A 17,200-nucleotide genomic window follows, 5' to 3' on the forward strand; every position below is an offset into this window, starting at 1 on the left:
TAAAAACATTGAAAAGTTTTAATTGAATGTCACTTTGGGGGCCAATTTAAGATTCATAAATTTATAAAGAAAAGAACCTTTAAAAAAAGAAGACACACAATCATGAACAAAAACAAGGCCTACAGTTTCAGGACCTTGAAACCTCTCTACCTGGAAACTGTAATGGTTCCAATCATGCATAATGCCACAGTAAGTAAACAAACAAAGCAATTAGTGAAAGATAATTAGGGTTAGTGAAAATGGCCGCATATCCCTTTCCTACTTCGTGAATTGCAAGGGGGATGTTTGCAAAAAGGCATTGCGTCTCCCAGATGAAAGCTCACCCACTTAGGGTTCTATATTAACACTTGCCACTTTCTACTTTCACAGGCTCACTAAGGCTAAAATCCTATGCGCACTTACTTGCAAGGAAGCGCTATTGAATACAGAAGGACTTAAAGGAAACATGCATGAGGTTGCACTGTGGGTTACAAGGGAGATCAAGGATCATCCCAGCTTGGAAAGTGTGAAGTGAGGTTCCTCAAAGGGGGGGGGGGCACAATTTCTGCATACAGGAGATGCCACATTTCCCCCCCTTTCAGGTTTCTGGGGCATGAATGACCTACCACACTGTTTGTGCTGACAGAGTGCCTTCAGACAAGCAGGTTTTCTTCATTTTCTTTCAGATATTGACTTTAGGGTGGTCACTTACTCATCACCCCCAAAAATAAGACAAAGAAGGACAAAGATTTGCATAAGATTTACAAATGTTAATATAGGGAAAATTTTATACATGGAAACTCCGTGTGTGCATGTACACATTTTAAAATAATTACTCTAATTTAAATAAAATACATTTATTTGATTTGTACCACACCTTTTTTCCAAGAAAAAAATGGCACTTAAGAGGGCTTGCAATCATAAATAAAACTGGATTAAAGCAATAATAAAACAAATGCATTGAAACACAACTAAAAACAGAATAAAAACCAGGATCCAGCCCAACTGACCCGCTTATATGCCAAAGACCTGATTGAATAAAGTGGTCTTTGCCTGCCGGCAGAAGGAAAACAGAAAGGGAGCCAAACTAGCCTGCCTCAGCAGGGAGGTCCATAGCCTGGGAGCAGTCATCAAGAAGGTTCTTCCTTGTGTTGCCACCAAATGCCCCTCTGAAGGCAGCGGTATTGAAAGAAGGGCCTCTCCCAAAGATCTTAAGACCCAGGCAGGCTCACATGGGAGGAGATGGTCTTTCAGGTAGCCTGGTCTCAAGCTATATAGGGCTTTATAGGTCATAACCGGCACTTTGAAATCTGCCCAGAAACAGACCGGTAGCTAGTGAAGCTGTTATAACAGATGAGTCAAGTGCTTCCTGTAACCGGGGCTCAGTCAACAATCTAGCTGCAGTTTTCTGGACCAGGGGGGGAATCTACACTACTGCTTTTAAAGCGCTTTAAAGCGCTTTGAAAATGTTTTGAAACCTGTATATGCAGTGTGTCCTGGGCCCCAACGGTTGTCAAAACTGTTATAAAGCACTTTAAAGCAGTAGTGTAGATCCCCCACCCCCCAGCTGAAGTTTCTGTAGTTTTTGAAAGCAGCCCTACGTAGATCCTGTTACGATAGTCCAATTGGGATATAACTAAGGCATGCGTGACCGTGGCCAAATCAGACATATCTAGGAATGAGAGCAGTTGGCTGTGCAAATGCACTCTTGGCCATCGCTGAAACCTGGCCATCCAAGTTCAGAGCTGAGACCAAGAGTACACCCTGAGTCTTCAGGGGGAACATAACCCCATCCAGCACAGGTTAAATCCCTATTCCCTGATATGCTCACAGTATGACCAGGTGACGTGTGCCTATCAGCCTGCTGTCCAGGTGCTAAGGATTTGATAAGCAACTTCAAGTCCCCTTTGTCTTTTAACTGAACTTGGACTGGACAGCACTTCAAAGAGAGGTTGCCTTCAAACGGAGGACTGACCTCTATAAAGTAGGACACCTGGACACCCTACAACAGAGTAAGAATCATGAGGGTATAAGCTGTTAAGAGGTTAAACAAACAGGGCTTAATTTGTGCCGTGGGTCATCAGGCATCAGCCCCAGAACCTATTTTAAAAGCCAAGCAGTAGCCCTGGAACAAGTTTAGGACAAGAACCCTGCATAGTATATATTTCCTTCATTATAGTGGCAGGATAGCTAGCACACAGAGACACACTTACACACACATCTGCAATGAGTCTCTAGGACAGGTGTTCCAGTTCAGAGGTTGGACTGCCCTCCCAAGACTGAATCCCGACACAAGGAGCAATGCTCTCTGTTGCCCCCTGCAGGTGAACTACCTGTGATATGATACAATGGACTTACTCTAGTCCATAAAATGTCTTTAAGGTGCTGCAAAACTCTCTCTGTTGTTTTTGCTGCAAGAGATTTCCAAACTTTTCTGGGAGTTATTAAGTGTGAAAATCGACTTCGTGCAAAAAGTAGTTTTACTTATGGAGCAGGAAGACAAGCACAAGTTAAGAGATGTAGTAATTTGTGTTAGTAGTAATGATACATCTTAGAATTTTTTTAGGGTTGCCAAGTGATGAAACTTTTTATTGCTATGTTTTATATCTAGCCCACCCATCTTCAAAAGGCACTCAGTGCAGATTATAATTAAGAAATGCAAAATTAAAAAAACACACCAAATTAAACAGATAATAGAAACATAATACACAATATTAATAGTAGTAAAATATACCCATTCCCAAACAAACCGTTTTCTAAAACTTTAAAACAGAAAAGTGCTGCTCTAATGGTTTCTGGCAGGGCTCCTGTGCCTTTAAAACAGGCAGAAATCCAACCGATGTGGTATTTCCCAGCTCAGCAATGCAATGCTATAAATGTTTGCATGTTGGAACTGCTGCTTTTTCTGCAGCTGTTAAAAGCACAGAAACTCTTCTGGGGAGTGGGTACTTAGTTGAGATTTAAGTTTATCTACAATGTAAGATATACTCATATTGTTTTCCTCCATATGTTTTACTCTGATCTTAATTATAAAACTAAGGCTGATAAGCCTTTGAGAGCCATAAATGTGTTTGATTTAACATAAACTATTTTTAATCTGCTAGGAGCTGCAAGTTAATATTGGTTTTAGTAATACTCTTTCTTTTTTTTATTTAACTGCTTAAATAAATTTGTACTTTTTCTTGTCATTAAAGTGTCATTTTAATTTTACGGTTGTTTTGGCCCATTGGGCTCTGCTGAGGAAAGGTGGGATATAAATGATTTAAATAAATAAAATAAATAATAAAATAGTAACACCACAGTAGTCTGACCTAGAAAAGAAAGAAAGGAATGGAGTAAAGTCTATGGCAGGTAGATGTTGAGGCTTAAATATCCTGATCAGATAACTTTTTTTTTTAAAAAAAGACATCTTCCTTTGAAAAACAAAGGTTCTATTCATAGCAGACATAATCAAACCCTTGTAAAGGCTCTTCAGCAGTTAATTGCATCAAGGCAAGAGCCTTTTGTGGCTTAGTGGGTGTCTGGTGACCCCTCGTGGCAGAACGTTGCCATCCTACATGAGAGTCAGCTGTAATCAGGGGTGCTTGCAGGCAGAGGGCTCCTAGCACTGAAAGGAAGGCCCTGCACAGCTGTCCATCTTTTTTACCCTTAACACACTTTTTCTGCTAAGAAAACAGGAGGAAGAAGTGATGGGGAAACACCCAAGGGCTACAAATTGAAAATGATGAGATCTGGATCCCCACCTCCGCCCCGTAAAATTCTGTGAATGAGGCAACACTATTGCAGCATAAGGGAGCAATCCTATGGTCCCTGGCAGAGCATCGCGGGGACCATACAGTATTTCAGAGTTCCCCCTCCAAGGCCATAGGCACTGCTACAACCTTCTGTCTCTGATACTGGAAGTAGCATAGAGCCATCAGGACTATGTGAAGTTAGGATTTATTGCCCCAACATGGATCACTTGACATTCTTTATGTTGAATCACAGTTGCCACTTTCATGCCCATTCCTTCAGGTCAGAGAACTTTCAGGAGCTCTCCACAATCCTTTTGTTTTAACCACCCTAAATCATTTAGTGTCATCATCAGTACATTTGGCCACCTCACTGCTCACACCTAAGCCTAGATCATTTATGAACACATTAAAAAGCATTGGTCCCAAACCAATCCTTGGGGACACCCAGGGCCGGTGCTACCATTAGGCCCACTAGGCAGCTGCCTAGGGCACAGACCTCAGAGGGGCGCAGTACTGCCCTTTAAGGGTCACCGTTTTATACAAATTAGCTGTTTTAAGAAAAAACAGAATAAGTTCAAGTTTTGTGCTTTTAATTTTTTCTACAAAACATCTGTTCTTAAAAATCAAAGTTGGCCATTTGGGGGAGGGGGAGTGCAAGTAGCTCACCTTGCCTAGGGTGCAAAGTAGTCTGGCACCAGCCCTGGGGACACCACCATTTATATCTATCCATCCATTGCAAGAACTGACCATTTATTTCTAATCTAACAATACTTGTTTGCCCATGCAATACTTCATTTAGCAAGGCATAGAAAGGCTTATCTCTGGACACGTATCACCTTGCTGGTTCAGGGCGAAAAATATTTAGAATTCCATAGACAGCACATATGCTAAATGTACACCTTACCAAGTGGCACTTGTGTATTTCGGTTTTATTTTTATTATGTTTTCAATCCCCCTCCATGCAATGAATGCTTGGGCAATGTAGAGTACAAAGAATTCAGATATGTAAAATTCCCAAAATCCTGAAACATTTTTAAAAGCAGAGAATAATAAAAACAGAGCAGCATTATTAAAAGCTTGGTAGAAGAGTATTATTTGCACCAGCTGCCTAAAGGACACGAAAGAGCTGGCAGGCCTAAGCTCTCCACAACTGGGATGCTGGTACACCAGGATATTTCTGTAGGTTTTGCCTTGAAGGTCCTAGCACCAAGGTATAAAGTGCAGGTACATGACACAGCAACCGTGCTAAAGCCAGGCAGTTTGGGGGGCCATGGAAGCGGGAGTATAGCACTGCTGGCCCCAAACTAGTGTGGACACTAGGATGAGAGGCCGCTCGGAAGCAAGTATGAAAAACAAGTTGGATGGTGGCCTTTCTCTGGTTGCAAGATTACCTTGAAACACCATCTACGTACCTTGGCTTTGGTGTACTCAATTAATACATTGAGCACACATGCTCATTAGTGTAGATTTGGGGTTGGTAACATGGTGTCTGTGGGCACCAACGCACCCTCGGACACCTTTCTTGGCACCCACCCAGGTGCCCTACTCCTCCCCGCTTTCCCTTCCTTCAATGAACACATTTTCTTACCAAAAACTGGGATTGTAATTGTGGGTTAAAAGGAGTTCAGTGTGTTGGGTCTCAGACCCCACCTCTACATTGTACTCAGTCTTTTGGCCAACTTACCTGTCTTTTGCCATGCCTCCCATGGCAGCCGTTTTGTGGTGGGGCTGAGGAACTTTCTCAAGTTACAAAATGTGCCCATGGCCTAAAAAGATTGCCTACTCCAGTCTAGATATATCATTTTGCGTTTAATGGTGGTGAGAGGAAGAGTAGGACAGAGATGAGATAGTTCATGGTTTGGTTCCTACTATGTGATCAAATCATTCAGCCCATAGATGATGTGAACAGGAAGGGATGAAGATAGCTTACCCATTTCTAGTCACACATAAAGATTTTCATTACGGAATTAGGAATAGGAGTTCTTGAGTACATATGTGATTCGTCAGCAGTCCATCGACCTCCGTTTTGGCTTGCTACAAAGGTCCAGAAAATGTCGACTCCCAAAGTGTAAATGCCACTACAACAGAAACTGCCTGAAGGGCACTTTGCCCCAAGTTGATGCTTAACAGCTCTCCCTTGTCCATCTCTATTCTTGCAGCAACAAATGCGGAGTCAAATCTCAAACCTGAAATCTGGTCTGAGAAGATTCAAGGCCATGTCCATACCTTTAGCTTTTATTACCTATTCATGTTAGGATATACCATTTCTCTTCTATCGCAATGGTCTATGTTTGGGTTTGGACGATCAGCGGAGGAAACAACACAGCATCAGTTGTTTTCCCTACTCCTGCACATGCTAGTCCTGTGACCAGGATTACCCTACTTACCCACATCATGGGTTGCCGTGTCATCCGAACCTGATGCATGGCATGGTGCATTTTCACCCACCCTACAACCCATGGCTTGCGGTAGGGTTTGTAGGGTGGGTGAAAATGCACTACGCCTGCTCCAGCTTTAGGCAACGGGGCACAGGTAATTAGGGCAATCCCAAACATGCCACTGGCACATGTGGGTGAAACAACCGACACTGAATTGTTTCCCCCGCTGATCGTCTGAACTACCCCATTTTCTTTTTCAACCCACTCCCCTCTCCAAGAATGTCACTCAGAGCATTTCTGCTTTCCCTGCAACTGTACAGTATTTCACGTTTGCCACTTACTACTCTTAGCAAATGAGCTTGAATGTAAAACATCTTCCCAGTCAGCAGTAACCTACTAGTCTTCCAGAAGAACCTTCACAACTATCAGAAGGGATGACAAGACAGCTGACGAGTACATTTAAACCTTACTTTCACCACACACGAAAGTTATTCTTATAAGAACTTTATTTAAAGAATACACACATTCATATTAGCTTTTTTGGAAACATGATATGAAGAATCTTGCAAAACTTTTAGGCGTACAAATCAAACCAAACGATGGTGTTTATTTCTTTTTCCCTTTTGAATGCTTAGCAAACAAGACTGGATCAATCTGCTCTCTAGATAGGCCTCTCACTGAGAAAAGTCGTGCTGCTCTTTCCTGCAATGTGCCCCCACATTTCAGTCCCAAAGCCATCAGTTCGAACTTTAGCTTGTCTAGCCCTAGGGCTTCCAGTTCAGAAACGGAGTGGAATTCCAGCAGATCTACTCTTGAAATCTCCTAAAAAAAACCAGAAACATGCAGTGTTTAAAATGCTCATCACAGATAACCAAGGAGATAAAAGAAGTGTTGATTTTTCAGCAAACACTGAATTAAATGCTTACAGTCATATCGCAAAATCCCATTATGTAATATAGTGGCTGTTTAGCTTTAAGTGATATGAGTGTTTTGTCTTTTACTGAAAAACTCTATGGTTAGAACTACATCCTAACTAGTAGAACTCCTACTTTCACAGCCACACCTACAGGTTGCAAAAGTAGGATGACATTCTTTGATGAAATTATCAGGACTGAGGTAAAATTTCAGAGGGGGGTGGGTACCAGGATTTTTTGAAAAAACTTCTCTTTCCTCTCTCTCTTTTTAAAAACCGCCATCCTTTTTCTAACAACGCATCTAGAAAGATACTGCTTATATCATGACATAGTATCATTTCAACTGGCACATTGTGAGAGAAAATGGTGGCCTGGCTGACCACTGCTTGTAGCTACTCCTGGCTATTTCAGACAGCTGAGAAAATTTATGTTTTCAACAACAACAACTCTCTCCAGCAAAGGCTGTCTGCCTTTACTGGAGAGTCCTCACTTCAAATGTATGTTTCATTTAGGCTCTGGCAAAAAATCGACAAAGACAGCAAGTACAAAAGCTTCCACCTATTTATTTGTTTATTGCATTTTTATACCACCCAATAGCTGAAGTTCCCTGGGCGATTCACAAAAGCTTCCACCTAGAACTAGTTAGGACGCTATGACTGCATATAGCCAGCTAAACAGCACCATCCCGGTTGCAATAGGGGCTGCAGTCACACTGGCAAAAGAGTCAGCTGTTCCACCATGCAGAAGGACACCTCTCCAAACACATGTCCATCCGCATTACTTTAAAGCCATCGCAGCAACCGCTCGTATTATGGCAGAAAACCTCACCTTGCATGAAGTATTAACCAGCATTTTTATTCTCCAATACATTTTATATGAAAGTGAGAAAGAATTTGGACCCAACGCCACAAACCTGGCTAGGGAAGGAGTCAGCAAAGGAGGCTTTGGAGAAAGGCATTTAGCTGTCCCAAAAAGGCTCCCCCCACTTTAACAAAATGTACAATGGGTTCAAGAAGTAAAATGAGCCTATCTCCAGTCAGAAAGAATCTGTCATACTTACGGTGCCCTGTGACTGGCTCACAGCTTCCAGATTACTTGAGGCATTGGCTTGCTTTTCTTCCTTCAGAGTCTTGTCTGCTTCAGGTTTCTCATTAGCTGCTGTTTCACTGGTAGGTGGATCCTCTGCCAGTTCTTTTTTAGCCTCCTCCATTTGTGCTTGTGATTTCCCAGCTGTATCAGAGACCGAACTGCAGCTTACGGAATCCTCTGAACTGCTGGGCCCCTCTTCTGTACTGTCAGCCATTTCAATATGGTTGCCAATCGACGCTGCACAACTTCCCGTTGTACTGGATGATTTGTCATCTTCGCTGTCACTGCTGTCTTGGGAACTATCAGGATCCTCCAAGCCTTCCACACCCAGCCTGTCACAATCAACAGAAATCCATTTAGAAAGTGCATAATTTACACAAATGGTCTCTATGAAGCCGGAAGTGAAGCAGATTTCCAAGGGCCATGAGCTTGCTTGCCCCATAACCATGAAATGAGCTACCGAACACACGTTGGCCTGGTTCAGACAACACGCTAAACCATGCTGCTTAACCACAAAATAGTTAATGGAATGCATTAAGGTTAATGCATTCTGTTAACCATTTTGTGGTTAAGCAGCATGGTTTAGCGTGTTGTCTGAATGGGGCCGTTCTGTCTCTACCAAAACCTATGCAAGACCAGTATCAATGAAGCTTTTGCACTGCTGAAATTCCATACAAGTAACCACAGTTTTATGCTAATGGTTAATAATAATAATATATTTATTTATTTGTTACCCGCCTCTCCCTCTGGATTGAGGCAGGGTACAACACAAATAAAAACACCATAAAATACATACAACTAATTATTATTATTATTATTTATTTATATAGCACCATCAATGTACATGGTGCTGTACAGAGTAAAACAGTAAATAGCAAGGCCCTGCCGCACAGGCTTACAATCTAATATTTCAAACGTTTAATACCAGTGCATCATTAAAAGGAGCACAACACTTTCAAAAATACGTCATGATAGGAAGTCTGAGGTCATAGGAAGGTGCTTTATGTTGAGTGAAACGCTTGGTCCTTCTTAGCCAGAATTGTCAACACTGACAGGCATTGAATCTCCAGGGGTTCAGGCAGCAATTGTTCCAGCCCTACCTGGAGATGCTGGGGACTGAACATGGGACCTTGTGCATACAAAGCATGTGCTCTACCACCGAGGTACGGCCCTTCATGTGCACCCGAACAGGCACCCGACTACCAAGAGTGTTCCCACCCAGTTCCAAGGGGCTCACTCACATGTTATTGATCCAGGGGGAGAGGCAGGTAATATATTGTTATAATATTATTATTATTATTATTATTCTGTAAACACTGCAGTCCACCACTTGGAAAACTTACACAGATGTCTACAAGAAGCCGCTTTCTAGTTTTCCTACTGTACAGTGCAATAAATAAAAGAGATGAACGTGCTGAACTGTTGTGGCAGATTGCTATGAAATGGTTATTGGCTTGTGTCCAACGAAACACTTGTACAAGCAGAGAAGGGAGAAATCCCCATTCCATTAGCAGAGCACTGTTTGCAGTTCTCAGGATCCAACCTATTGTATTTAAGGCCTCTCTCTCCCACACCACCTCCTTTAAAGAATGCAATTTGGATCTTTTTTCTTACAATTTGTATATTTTGTTCCTTTCTATTGCGCAGAGGTCTAACAATAATGCTTACCAAAAACACCTTTTCTTCTCTGGTGATGCTCCCTTTTCAGACTCATTTGGCCGCTTCCGACTCTCACTGCTTTCTGGAGATACCACTGTGCTGGAGGACGCTTGCATGCCTGAAAAGTATAAAAAATATTCAGCTCTCCTTACTCTTTTAAATTTTGGGAGAGTAAATCAATTTAGACATTAAAATAATAAAACATTCAGGTGTGAAAGAATTTAAGTGGGAGTTGCATTTCTTTTTCTTATCCCTACTCCTCAATATTTAGCTTCCTACCACCACCCAGGTCTGGCCATTTCGTTCAGGTTATCATCAGTCTTCCATATAGCTGATAGAATACTACAAAATTTCCTCTGTTCTGCCCTTTATTGTACATCAATCAAGGGAGTGATCCTAAGCCCCCAGACAGCACCTATGGGGGGGCGGGAGGGAGCATAGAGTAGTTCAGTTTCCTGGGTCTGAGGTCATAAACAGGGTCCAACTCTGAAGCCAGGAAACTGGGCTTCTAACCCCTGCTGGCATGGAAAGGGCTGTACTGGCTACCTCTCTGAGCTCGGATAATGGAACATGGAGAGAAGGAAAAGGGGCCGTTCCCAGAGGCAGATGGGAAGCAGTCCAAGGTGGCTGTGATACGACATATCCTATGGCCGCCCTAGCATCCTTCCCTTCCCCTCCAAAGTGCCATCACTAGACAGGCAAAATAGCCTGTCTAGCAGAGTGACTGGAGTTGAAGATCATCACTCCTGTCCCGCACTGGGTACTTGGCAGCCTCCTAGTTCAGAGGATGCCAGCAATCCACATAGGATTGCGCCCTAAGTTTAAAAAAGGGGTAGGTGTTCTCCACTAATTTCTCCCAGGAAGCCTATTAGAACTTAATCAAATGTAACTATCAAAATGGACACCAAGGAATTCAGTTTTCAATATTCACTTTCCAAAATAAAGGTTAGCACGCCTTTACATAGCTGTGCAAGTTTTCATCAGAAGGCTATGATACTTCTGAACCAATCTGTGTGCCAAGATGCTATTCAAGTTTAGAAAAAAGGATTCAATGTCACTTTGGTTGCTCATGGAGCTCAGAATTAGGGTTCTAAGGTCCTACTATGGAGCTACTCTAAGCGCCTCCACAACAAGGCTAGTAAGCCGTTCTAATATCAAAGCAGGTGAACCAATGGCAGCCAGGAGACCTGCATGGATACAGCTAACGTGACAGAGCCACTTAGCCACTGAGAGGAAAAAAGAGGTCAGAGACAGAGGTTGAAAACAAGACAAGAACAAAGGGAGGTTCAACACCATTCCAGAACTATGTCGCTGACAAAATATGTAGTTATAACCAATCAGCTATTCAGAAATGCATTCCAATGTATAGACAAACGGTGTTTCTAGCACTACCTTTGAGAACAGAATCCTCTAGCCTCTCCGCCATCTCATGACATTGCTGCTGGTAGTCTGGATTGGTGAAAAAGTGTTTTGGCTCGGTCAGTTTACGCTTCAGCCTGTCCAAACGCCTTTGCTCCTTGTCCGCTTCACGTTCCGCTTGCTGCTTCACCCATTCAGCCATTCTGTAAGGAAGAAGAAACCACATGAAATAGGATGCATTTCAGTGTGTAAACTCTGTTATGGATTCAGTCACTCACCTCTCCCATCTACCTGGGAGAAAAGCCCTGGGACAGGAATAGGCAGCCAGGTTCAGCTAGTATGGCCAATGGTAAGGAATTATGGGTGTTGTAGTCGAAAACATCTAGAAGGCACCAGATTGCCTGCCACTGCCTTAGACATGACTGAAAAACTTTATATGCCTATGCTTCCAACATAAACACAATTACTAATAATGTGTGTTATGGGAGGTGAGAAGGGCAAAGAATAATCCTTTGAATGATTATCATATGATTGACACAAGTCTTGCCCACTATAATTACTTGCATCATGTCCTTGCCAGTTTTACTCTCTTTGCATTTAAACAGGTGTCACTCGCTGTCTGCACATGTTACAAAGGCATCTCAAAGGGCTGGCTGCTTTAACAATGTAACCAAACAGCTACAGTCTCCCAGAACTTAGTTGCTTTCAGCATTGTACAGAAGCAGACACAAGGCAGTGCAGAGCAACAGCTACATGACTGATCAGAGGCAGCTGTATCAAAACTAGTGGAACACAAACCATCATGTAAATTTAGCCTGTCTTTTGAGACTGATGCTAATTTCTGGAGCTTACACAAATGCGACACAGTGGAGGAATATTTTGCACTAGTCACACTGTTCTCCTTTGGAATTTTTGCAACTCAAAATTTCAGAAACCCACTTCTAAGGCCACGCAATAGTGACAGTGGAATGTATGGTTATTTTATGTTTGTGAGAGAAAGAAATGCCTTACGCTTTTTCATGGTTAACATCTCGAAGTCTCCTTCCACTGAGATCTCTGCAAGCTTCTCGGTTTGTTGTCTTCTCAATTTGAGCACCAAGCGCTCGGAGCATAGATCCAAAACCTGGAAGGAAATTGAAGAAAATGTCAGTGCAGAAGTACAAGAATAAGAACACTCCAGGGACACTTACACAGGACTTATCACAACCTATTTTATTCATTACATTTGTTTCTTCCTACTGCCACATCCAGTAATTTGAGACAGACTTGCATTTGTTAAGAATTTGGCACCAAGCATTCTTAGTTTATATATACATTTAAGAAAATGTTTTATCTGTGTACAAAATGACCTTTATGTCTTAGCTCAGTTACACACAGGAAGGCCCAATAAATTTTACCCTCAAGAGAAAGCAGTACATTCTGGTGATGTTTGCACTAATGAAATGACTTTTGAAATTGTAAACATGCAATACAGTAGTCAGAAGAGTGTGTGGCCTAGAGTGCATTAGTAGTTAAATGGAAACACAACAGCCCTATTCAGACAACACACTAAGCCATGGTGGTTAAGCATTTCGAGCTAAACTTTATAGCTTAGTGTGTATTGTGAACCATGACTTAGCATGTCGTCTGAATTCATTCCTAAGCATGGTGGCTACATAACTAAGGTTTAAACATGCTCACTACCCATTTGCTGCAAAAGGGTTGGCAGCCCAACCACTGCTTGGCATGTTGTCTGAACAAGCGCAACAAAACTGCTCACATTCTCCAAAGTTATTTAAATTGTGTCTTGCCATTGCTGTGTGTGCAAAGTAAATCAAAGAGGCCTATAATAAATAATACACTGCTTTGAGATAGGCAGTTCATTCTTTTTAATAGCAACAATTTGTACTGGAATTCTTGGAAGATATTTCAAACCACTCAGCAGAACCTATGAAACTATATATGGCCAAACACCTGAACAGCAAAAGAGTTCTATGGGTGGGTAAATTTTTGCAAGGTTCCTTGCAGAACTATGCATTTCATTTCACGTTGTAATCAAAAAGACAAAGAACTACAGCTAAACCCCAACACTACTAGCTCAGTAAGGCCACTTAAATAAATACACTAACATGCCTCTTTAGATGTCAGCCCACTGAATTCAATGGGGATTAGTCCTAGGTAATGGGGTATAGGATTGCAGCCTTGATGAAAAGGCCCAATTTAGAGATACATAAACCACACTGAAGAAGCTTTTGTAGCTGACATCCCAGCCCAGGACTAAATACATATTTCATTTTTATAGGAGCCACAATCAAATTCCTAGACAATTGGGCATCTGGATTTTTTCCAACCCTATTGGTTATTGAAATTTTTTTAGGATGAAATGCATAGGCATCCTAAAAAATTTTAGGATGAAATGATCATATTTTCACCAATTATATTTCAGTAATCATATGAAATTCTAACAAGGGAACCACTGAAAAAAGTTCCACAGGGGAGCTGATTTTAGCAGCAACTGTGATAATCATCAGACAAAATAACCTGTTGGGTTAACAGCAAATGGGCCTGTTCAAATAATATTGCCAAGCTATGGTTAGGCCGCTAACCCAGTTGCAGCAAATGGTTAATGAGTGTGTTTAAACTGTGCTTATGTAGCCACCATAGCTAGGAATGTTCACACCACACGCTAAGTCATGATTCATACAACACTCTAAGCCATAATGTTTAGCTGAAAGGGCTTAACCACCGTGGCTTAGTGTGTCGTCTGAACAAGATCAATGAAGGAAGCTGAAGAGGAAGAAACACCACATAAACAATCAGGTAAGCTCCAGGGGGTTCTAGAAAGCTCTTATTGTTGGACTATGACTATTTAACTGTTCTTAACATTATAATCACTTATCAAGATATACCATGAAAAGCCAGCCTAGGGCTTCTATAGGAAGTTAGCATTACAAGTTAGGACATGCATGTGAGTGTTTTTAAAAAGGGGGTGTTGAACTTCTTTCAGCCTGAAGGACAAATTTCATTTTGGAGAGGTTCTCAGGGGCCACATTCCAGTGATGGGCATGGCCAAAGGCAAGAGAAGTGGGGCCAAAATAGTTGGAAACCAAATACTTGGTGGTTAGGGGAAAGGGAATGGGGCCAGGGGAAGGGACACAGCCTTCTGGTGAACCCCAGAGAACTGGATATGGCCCCCAGTTCTGAGGTTTTTCAATACAATATAGGTAACCTACTTTTTGTTACAAGAACTGGATGAGTATCCTTTTCCAATATTTCTTTTCATCCTGACTGCTGAATTATTTGTATTGAGAATAATATCTTAAGCTGGTCATTAGTCAAAAGTTAGGTTTCATTGCTACAGTTATGGGCAACATGAAAGATAGGAGACCACATTGTCATTTACAGTTTAAGAGTCAAATCCTACTATAATGCTTTATTTAACATAATATAGCAGCAGTGTACCAACCTCCCTTTCCACCACATAGTCTTGGCTCCAGACTGTAAACAGCTCCATCTTGTAGCACATCTTCAGAATTAACACATCGACCATTACATTTTACATAGAAGTGATCTTCAGGAAGACCCTAGAAACAAGATATTTATTTTTCATATTTTAGTCTTTAGCAAATGGCAATTAAATTACTTCCAATCAAGTTAGTTACAACAGTATGCTGCCAGCTGTCTCAAGAGTAAGAGGAAGATGGGTAAAAGGATTTGGTTCTTCCCCTGAATAGGTCACAGCTCCTGACTAAGTGCATGTATGCAGAGATGTGCAGAACAGACTACAAGAAGTTCAGCACAAATCAGTGCTGCCACCACTAATATTTGAGAACTAATGTTTCTCTCTCTCCACTAAATGGCAATACAGATAAGTTTTGTTTTTTTAATGGAAATGCTTATGCAAAAGCAAGTTCCAGTTAAATCAGGGGTGAGCAACTTGTGACCCTCCAGATGTTTTGGCCTTCAACCCCCATCACCCTTAGCCAAAAGTGAGAGATTATGGAGTTGTAGGCCAAAACATACAGAGAGCCACAAGGTCAGTGCCAGATGATCACCCATAGCAGTGACCAACTGCACTGAAGAGTTATTAAGCTTCCAAGTCACACTATTCTGAAATTCCCTCTCCCTAGAATTCCAACAAAGGCGGACCCTATATATTTTCTGACAGAGATGTAAATGATTCCTGTCTGGTCTGGCACCCAATAGTCAGATCCTTAGGGATATTCAACTTAACAGAGGATCTTGTTTTTATAATATATTTTAACTTTGAACTGATGTTACCTGCCTAAGCCCTGGGAAGGGGCAAGATAGAAAACTGCAATCCTAAAGATATTTGGGAGTAAATCCCACTGAAATCTATAGAACTTACTTCTGAGTAGACATGCATAAGACTACATTGTAAATGTTGTATTGCCCCTGAGCCAAATGATGCACCCTTCCCCCCCCCTTTGGATAACTTCAGTTCTCATCTTAAAAGCCCACTCCAGCTGTGAGTGGAAACAATAATTATTGAACAAGTTTGTAAGCCATCTTTTTGAGAACTTTCACTGAAAAGCAGTATATAACTATTCTGCATAAAATAAATCAAATCGTCATTCTTTTAACAATTTCTAACCACAAGAGTAATTGTCAGCGATCACAAAAAGGATTCCCCACCCCCACTTTCCCAATACACACTTACGGCTTCTAACTGACATTGGTTACTGCAAGTACAGAACTAGATAAACAATCTTTCTGAGGACGCATTCCTACGCATTTTTGAAGTCCTACAATTCCCAGCATACCCCACCCAATTGTAGGACTTTTTTCTGCCTAAAACATCTATAGGATTCGCCTTGAACGAGCAAGCGAAGTAAAAGATTCGGATTTTTGTACATGACCCGATTCGGTTTTCTGTAAGTTACACCGTCCACACACTTCCTTTCACTACTAAAGTACCCCCCACCAGGCCACTTCCTGGCCCCCACTCTACCTACCGCATTTCTTCGATTGTAAGACGCCATCGATTGTAAGACACACCATAATTTCAGTACCACCAACAGAAAAAAAAAAACCTAAGACACACCCGCGATTCTAAGACGCACCCCATTTTTAGAGATGTTTATATGGGGGGGGAAGTGTGTCTTAGAATCGAAGAAATAGGGTAGCTTGTGTTAAAAGAGACTGATGAAAAGGAACCAAAAACTATCTCCTCATATCTCCTGCTGCCCAGAGAAATATCTCCTGCTGCCTAGACACCCACGTTTTTCAAACAAGCCTATTTACCTGTGCCTGGCAACGGGCCCGGAGCAAATCCCAAACCGACCGACCTTCGCCCGGTAACGACACCAGCTCCACTCCAGAACCCAACGGGCCTCGCACCAACAGCGCCATTTTCTGCCTTTCCCGAACGACGGTCAGCAGCCAGTCTGGCCCCTTCTCTTCCGGTACAACGCAAGGAGAGCAGACCGTCGCGTGCTAGTGACGTAGGAGACAAACAGGAAATAGGGCATGAGAAGTTACGTTGCCAGCAGAGGGAAAGTTTCCTTGTAGGTCTCCTCGGCCCACGTGACTTTGATTAGGGTGGGCGAAGGAAAAGGGAGTGGTGTGTGTGTGTACGTATATATATATATATATATATATATGTATGCGCGCGCAAAGGGTGGATCCGCGAGGGATGTCTGAAGGAGGCAGATAAACGGGGGTGCGATGGGGGATGGGCAGCTGGGTTGGAATTGGCAGGCTGACAGGGCGAGGGAAGCCAAGAAGCGGGAGGATGGCGCTGCTGAGTGGCTGGAGCTGCAATGTCTCTCCTGGTTCATGGCGCCTCAAGTTTATTGCCCCTTTTGAACCAGAGCAGGCTTGTTATCCGCTTGGCTTCCTCCCCCCTCCCGCTCTCTTGGCAACCCCACAGCCTTCTGTCCGTGTAATTGGTGGCTCCAACATAGCCCCCGAAGCTTCCATTGCTCTGCAGTGCGAGGACATTTTCTCCGCGCTGCTTTCTCGTCTTGAAGAAGGGGAGGAGGGCGGGAAAGTCCCCGTGTTGTTAACGAACAATTAGCATGGTATGGCTCATTTTAAAAAAATAAAAAATGACAGCAAGGCTGGAGACCCGAGTGGAAAAGGCCAC

At 42.4% G+C, this 17,200-nt stretch overlaps 1 protein-coding gene across 1 annotated transcript; it reads right to left on the reverse strand.

Annotated features, from left to right (window-relative positions):
• Nucleotides 1-6,579: 6,579 nt before the first annotated feature.
• On the reverse strand, nt 6,580-16,514 carry SDE2 (SDE2 telomere maintenance homolog). The gene is made up of 7 exons (XM_063124132.1): nt 16,357-16,514; nt 14,558-14,675; nt 12,124-12,235; nt 11,146-11,315; nt 9,763-9,871; nt 8,066-8,426; nt 6,580-6,913 (listed from the first exon to the last, which is right to left on the reverse strand). The coding sequence occupies exons 1-7, from the start codon at nt 16,462-16,464 to the stop codon at nt 6,698-6,700; spliced, it is 1,194 nt and encodes a 397-aa protein (XP_062980202.1). The 5' UTR covers nt 16,465-16,514; the 3' UTR covers nt 6,580-6,697.
• Nucleotides 16,515-17,200: the final 686 nt, after the last annotated feature.

Source organism: Elgaria multicarinata, chromosome 4, assembly GCF_023053635.1.
Source record: "Elgaria multicarinata webbii isolate HBS135686 ecotype San Diego chromosome 4, rElgMul1.1.pri, whole genome shotgun sequence".
In the NCBI taxonomy this organism is placed as follows: domain Eukaryota; kingdom Metazoa; phylum Chordata; class Lepidosauria; order Squamata; family Anguidae; genus Elgaria; species Elgaria multicarinata.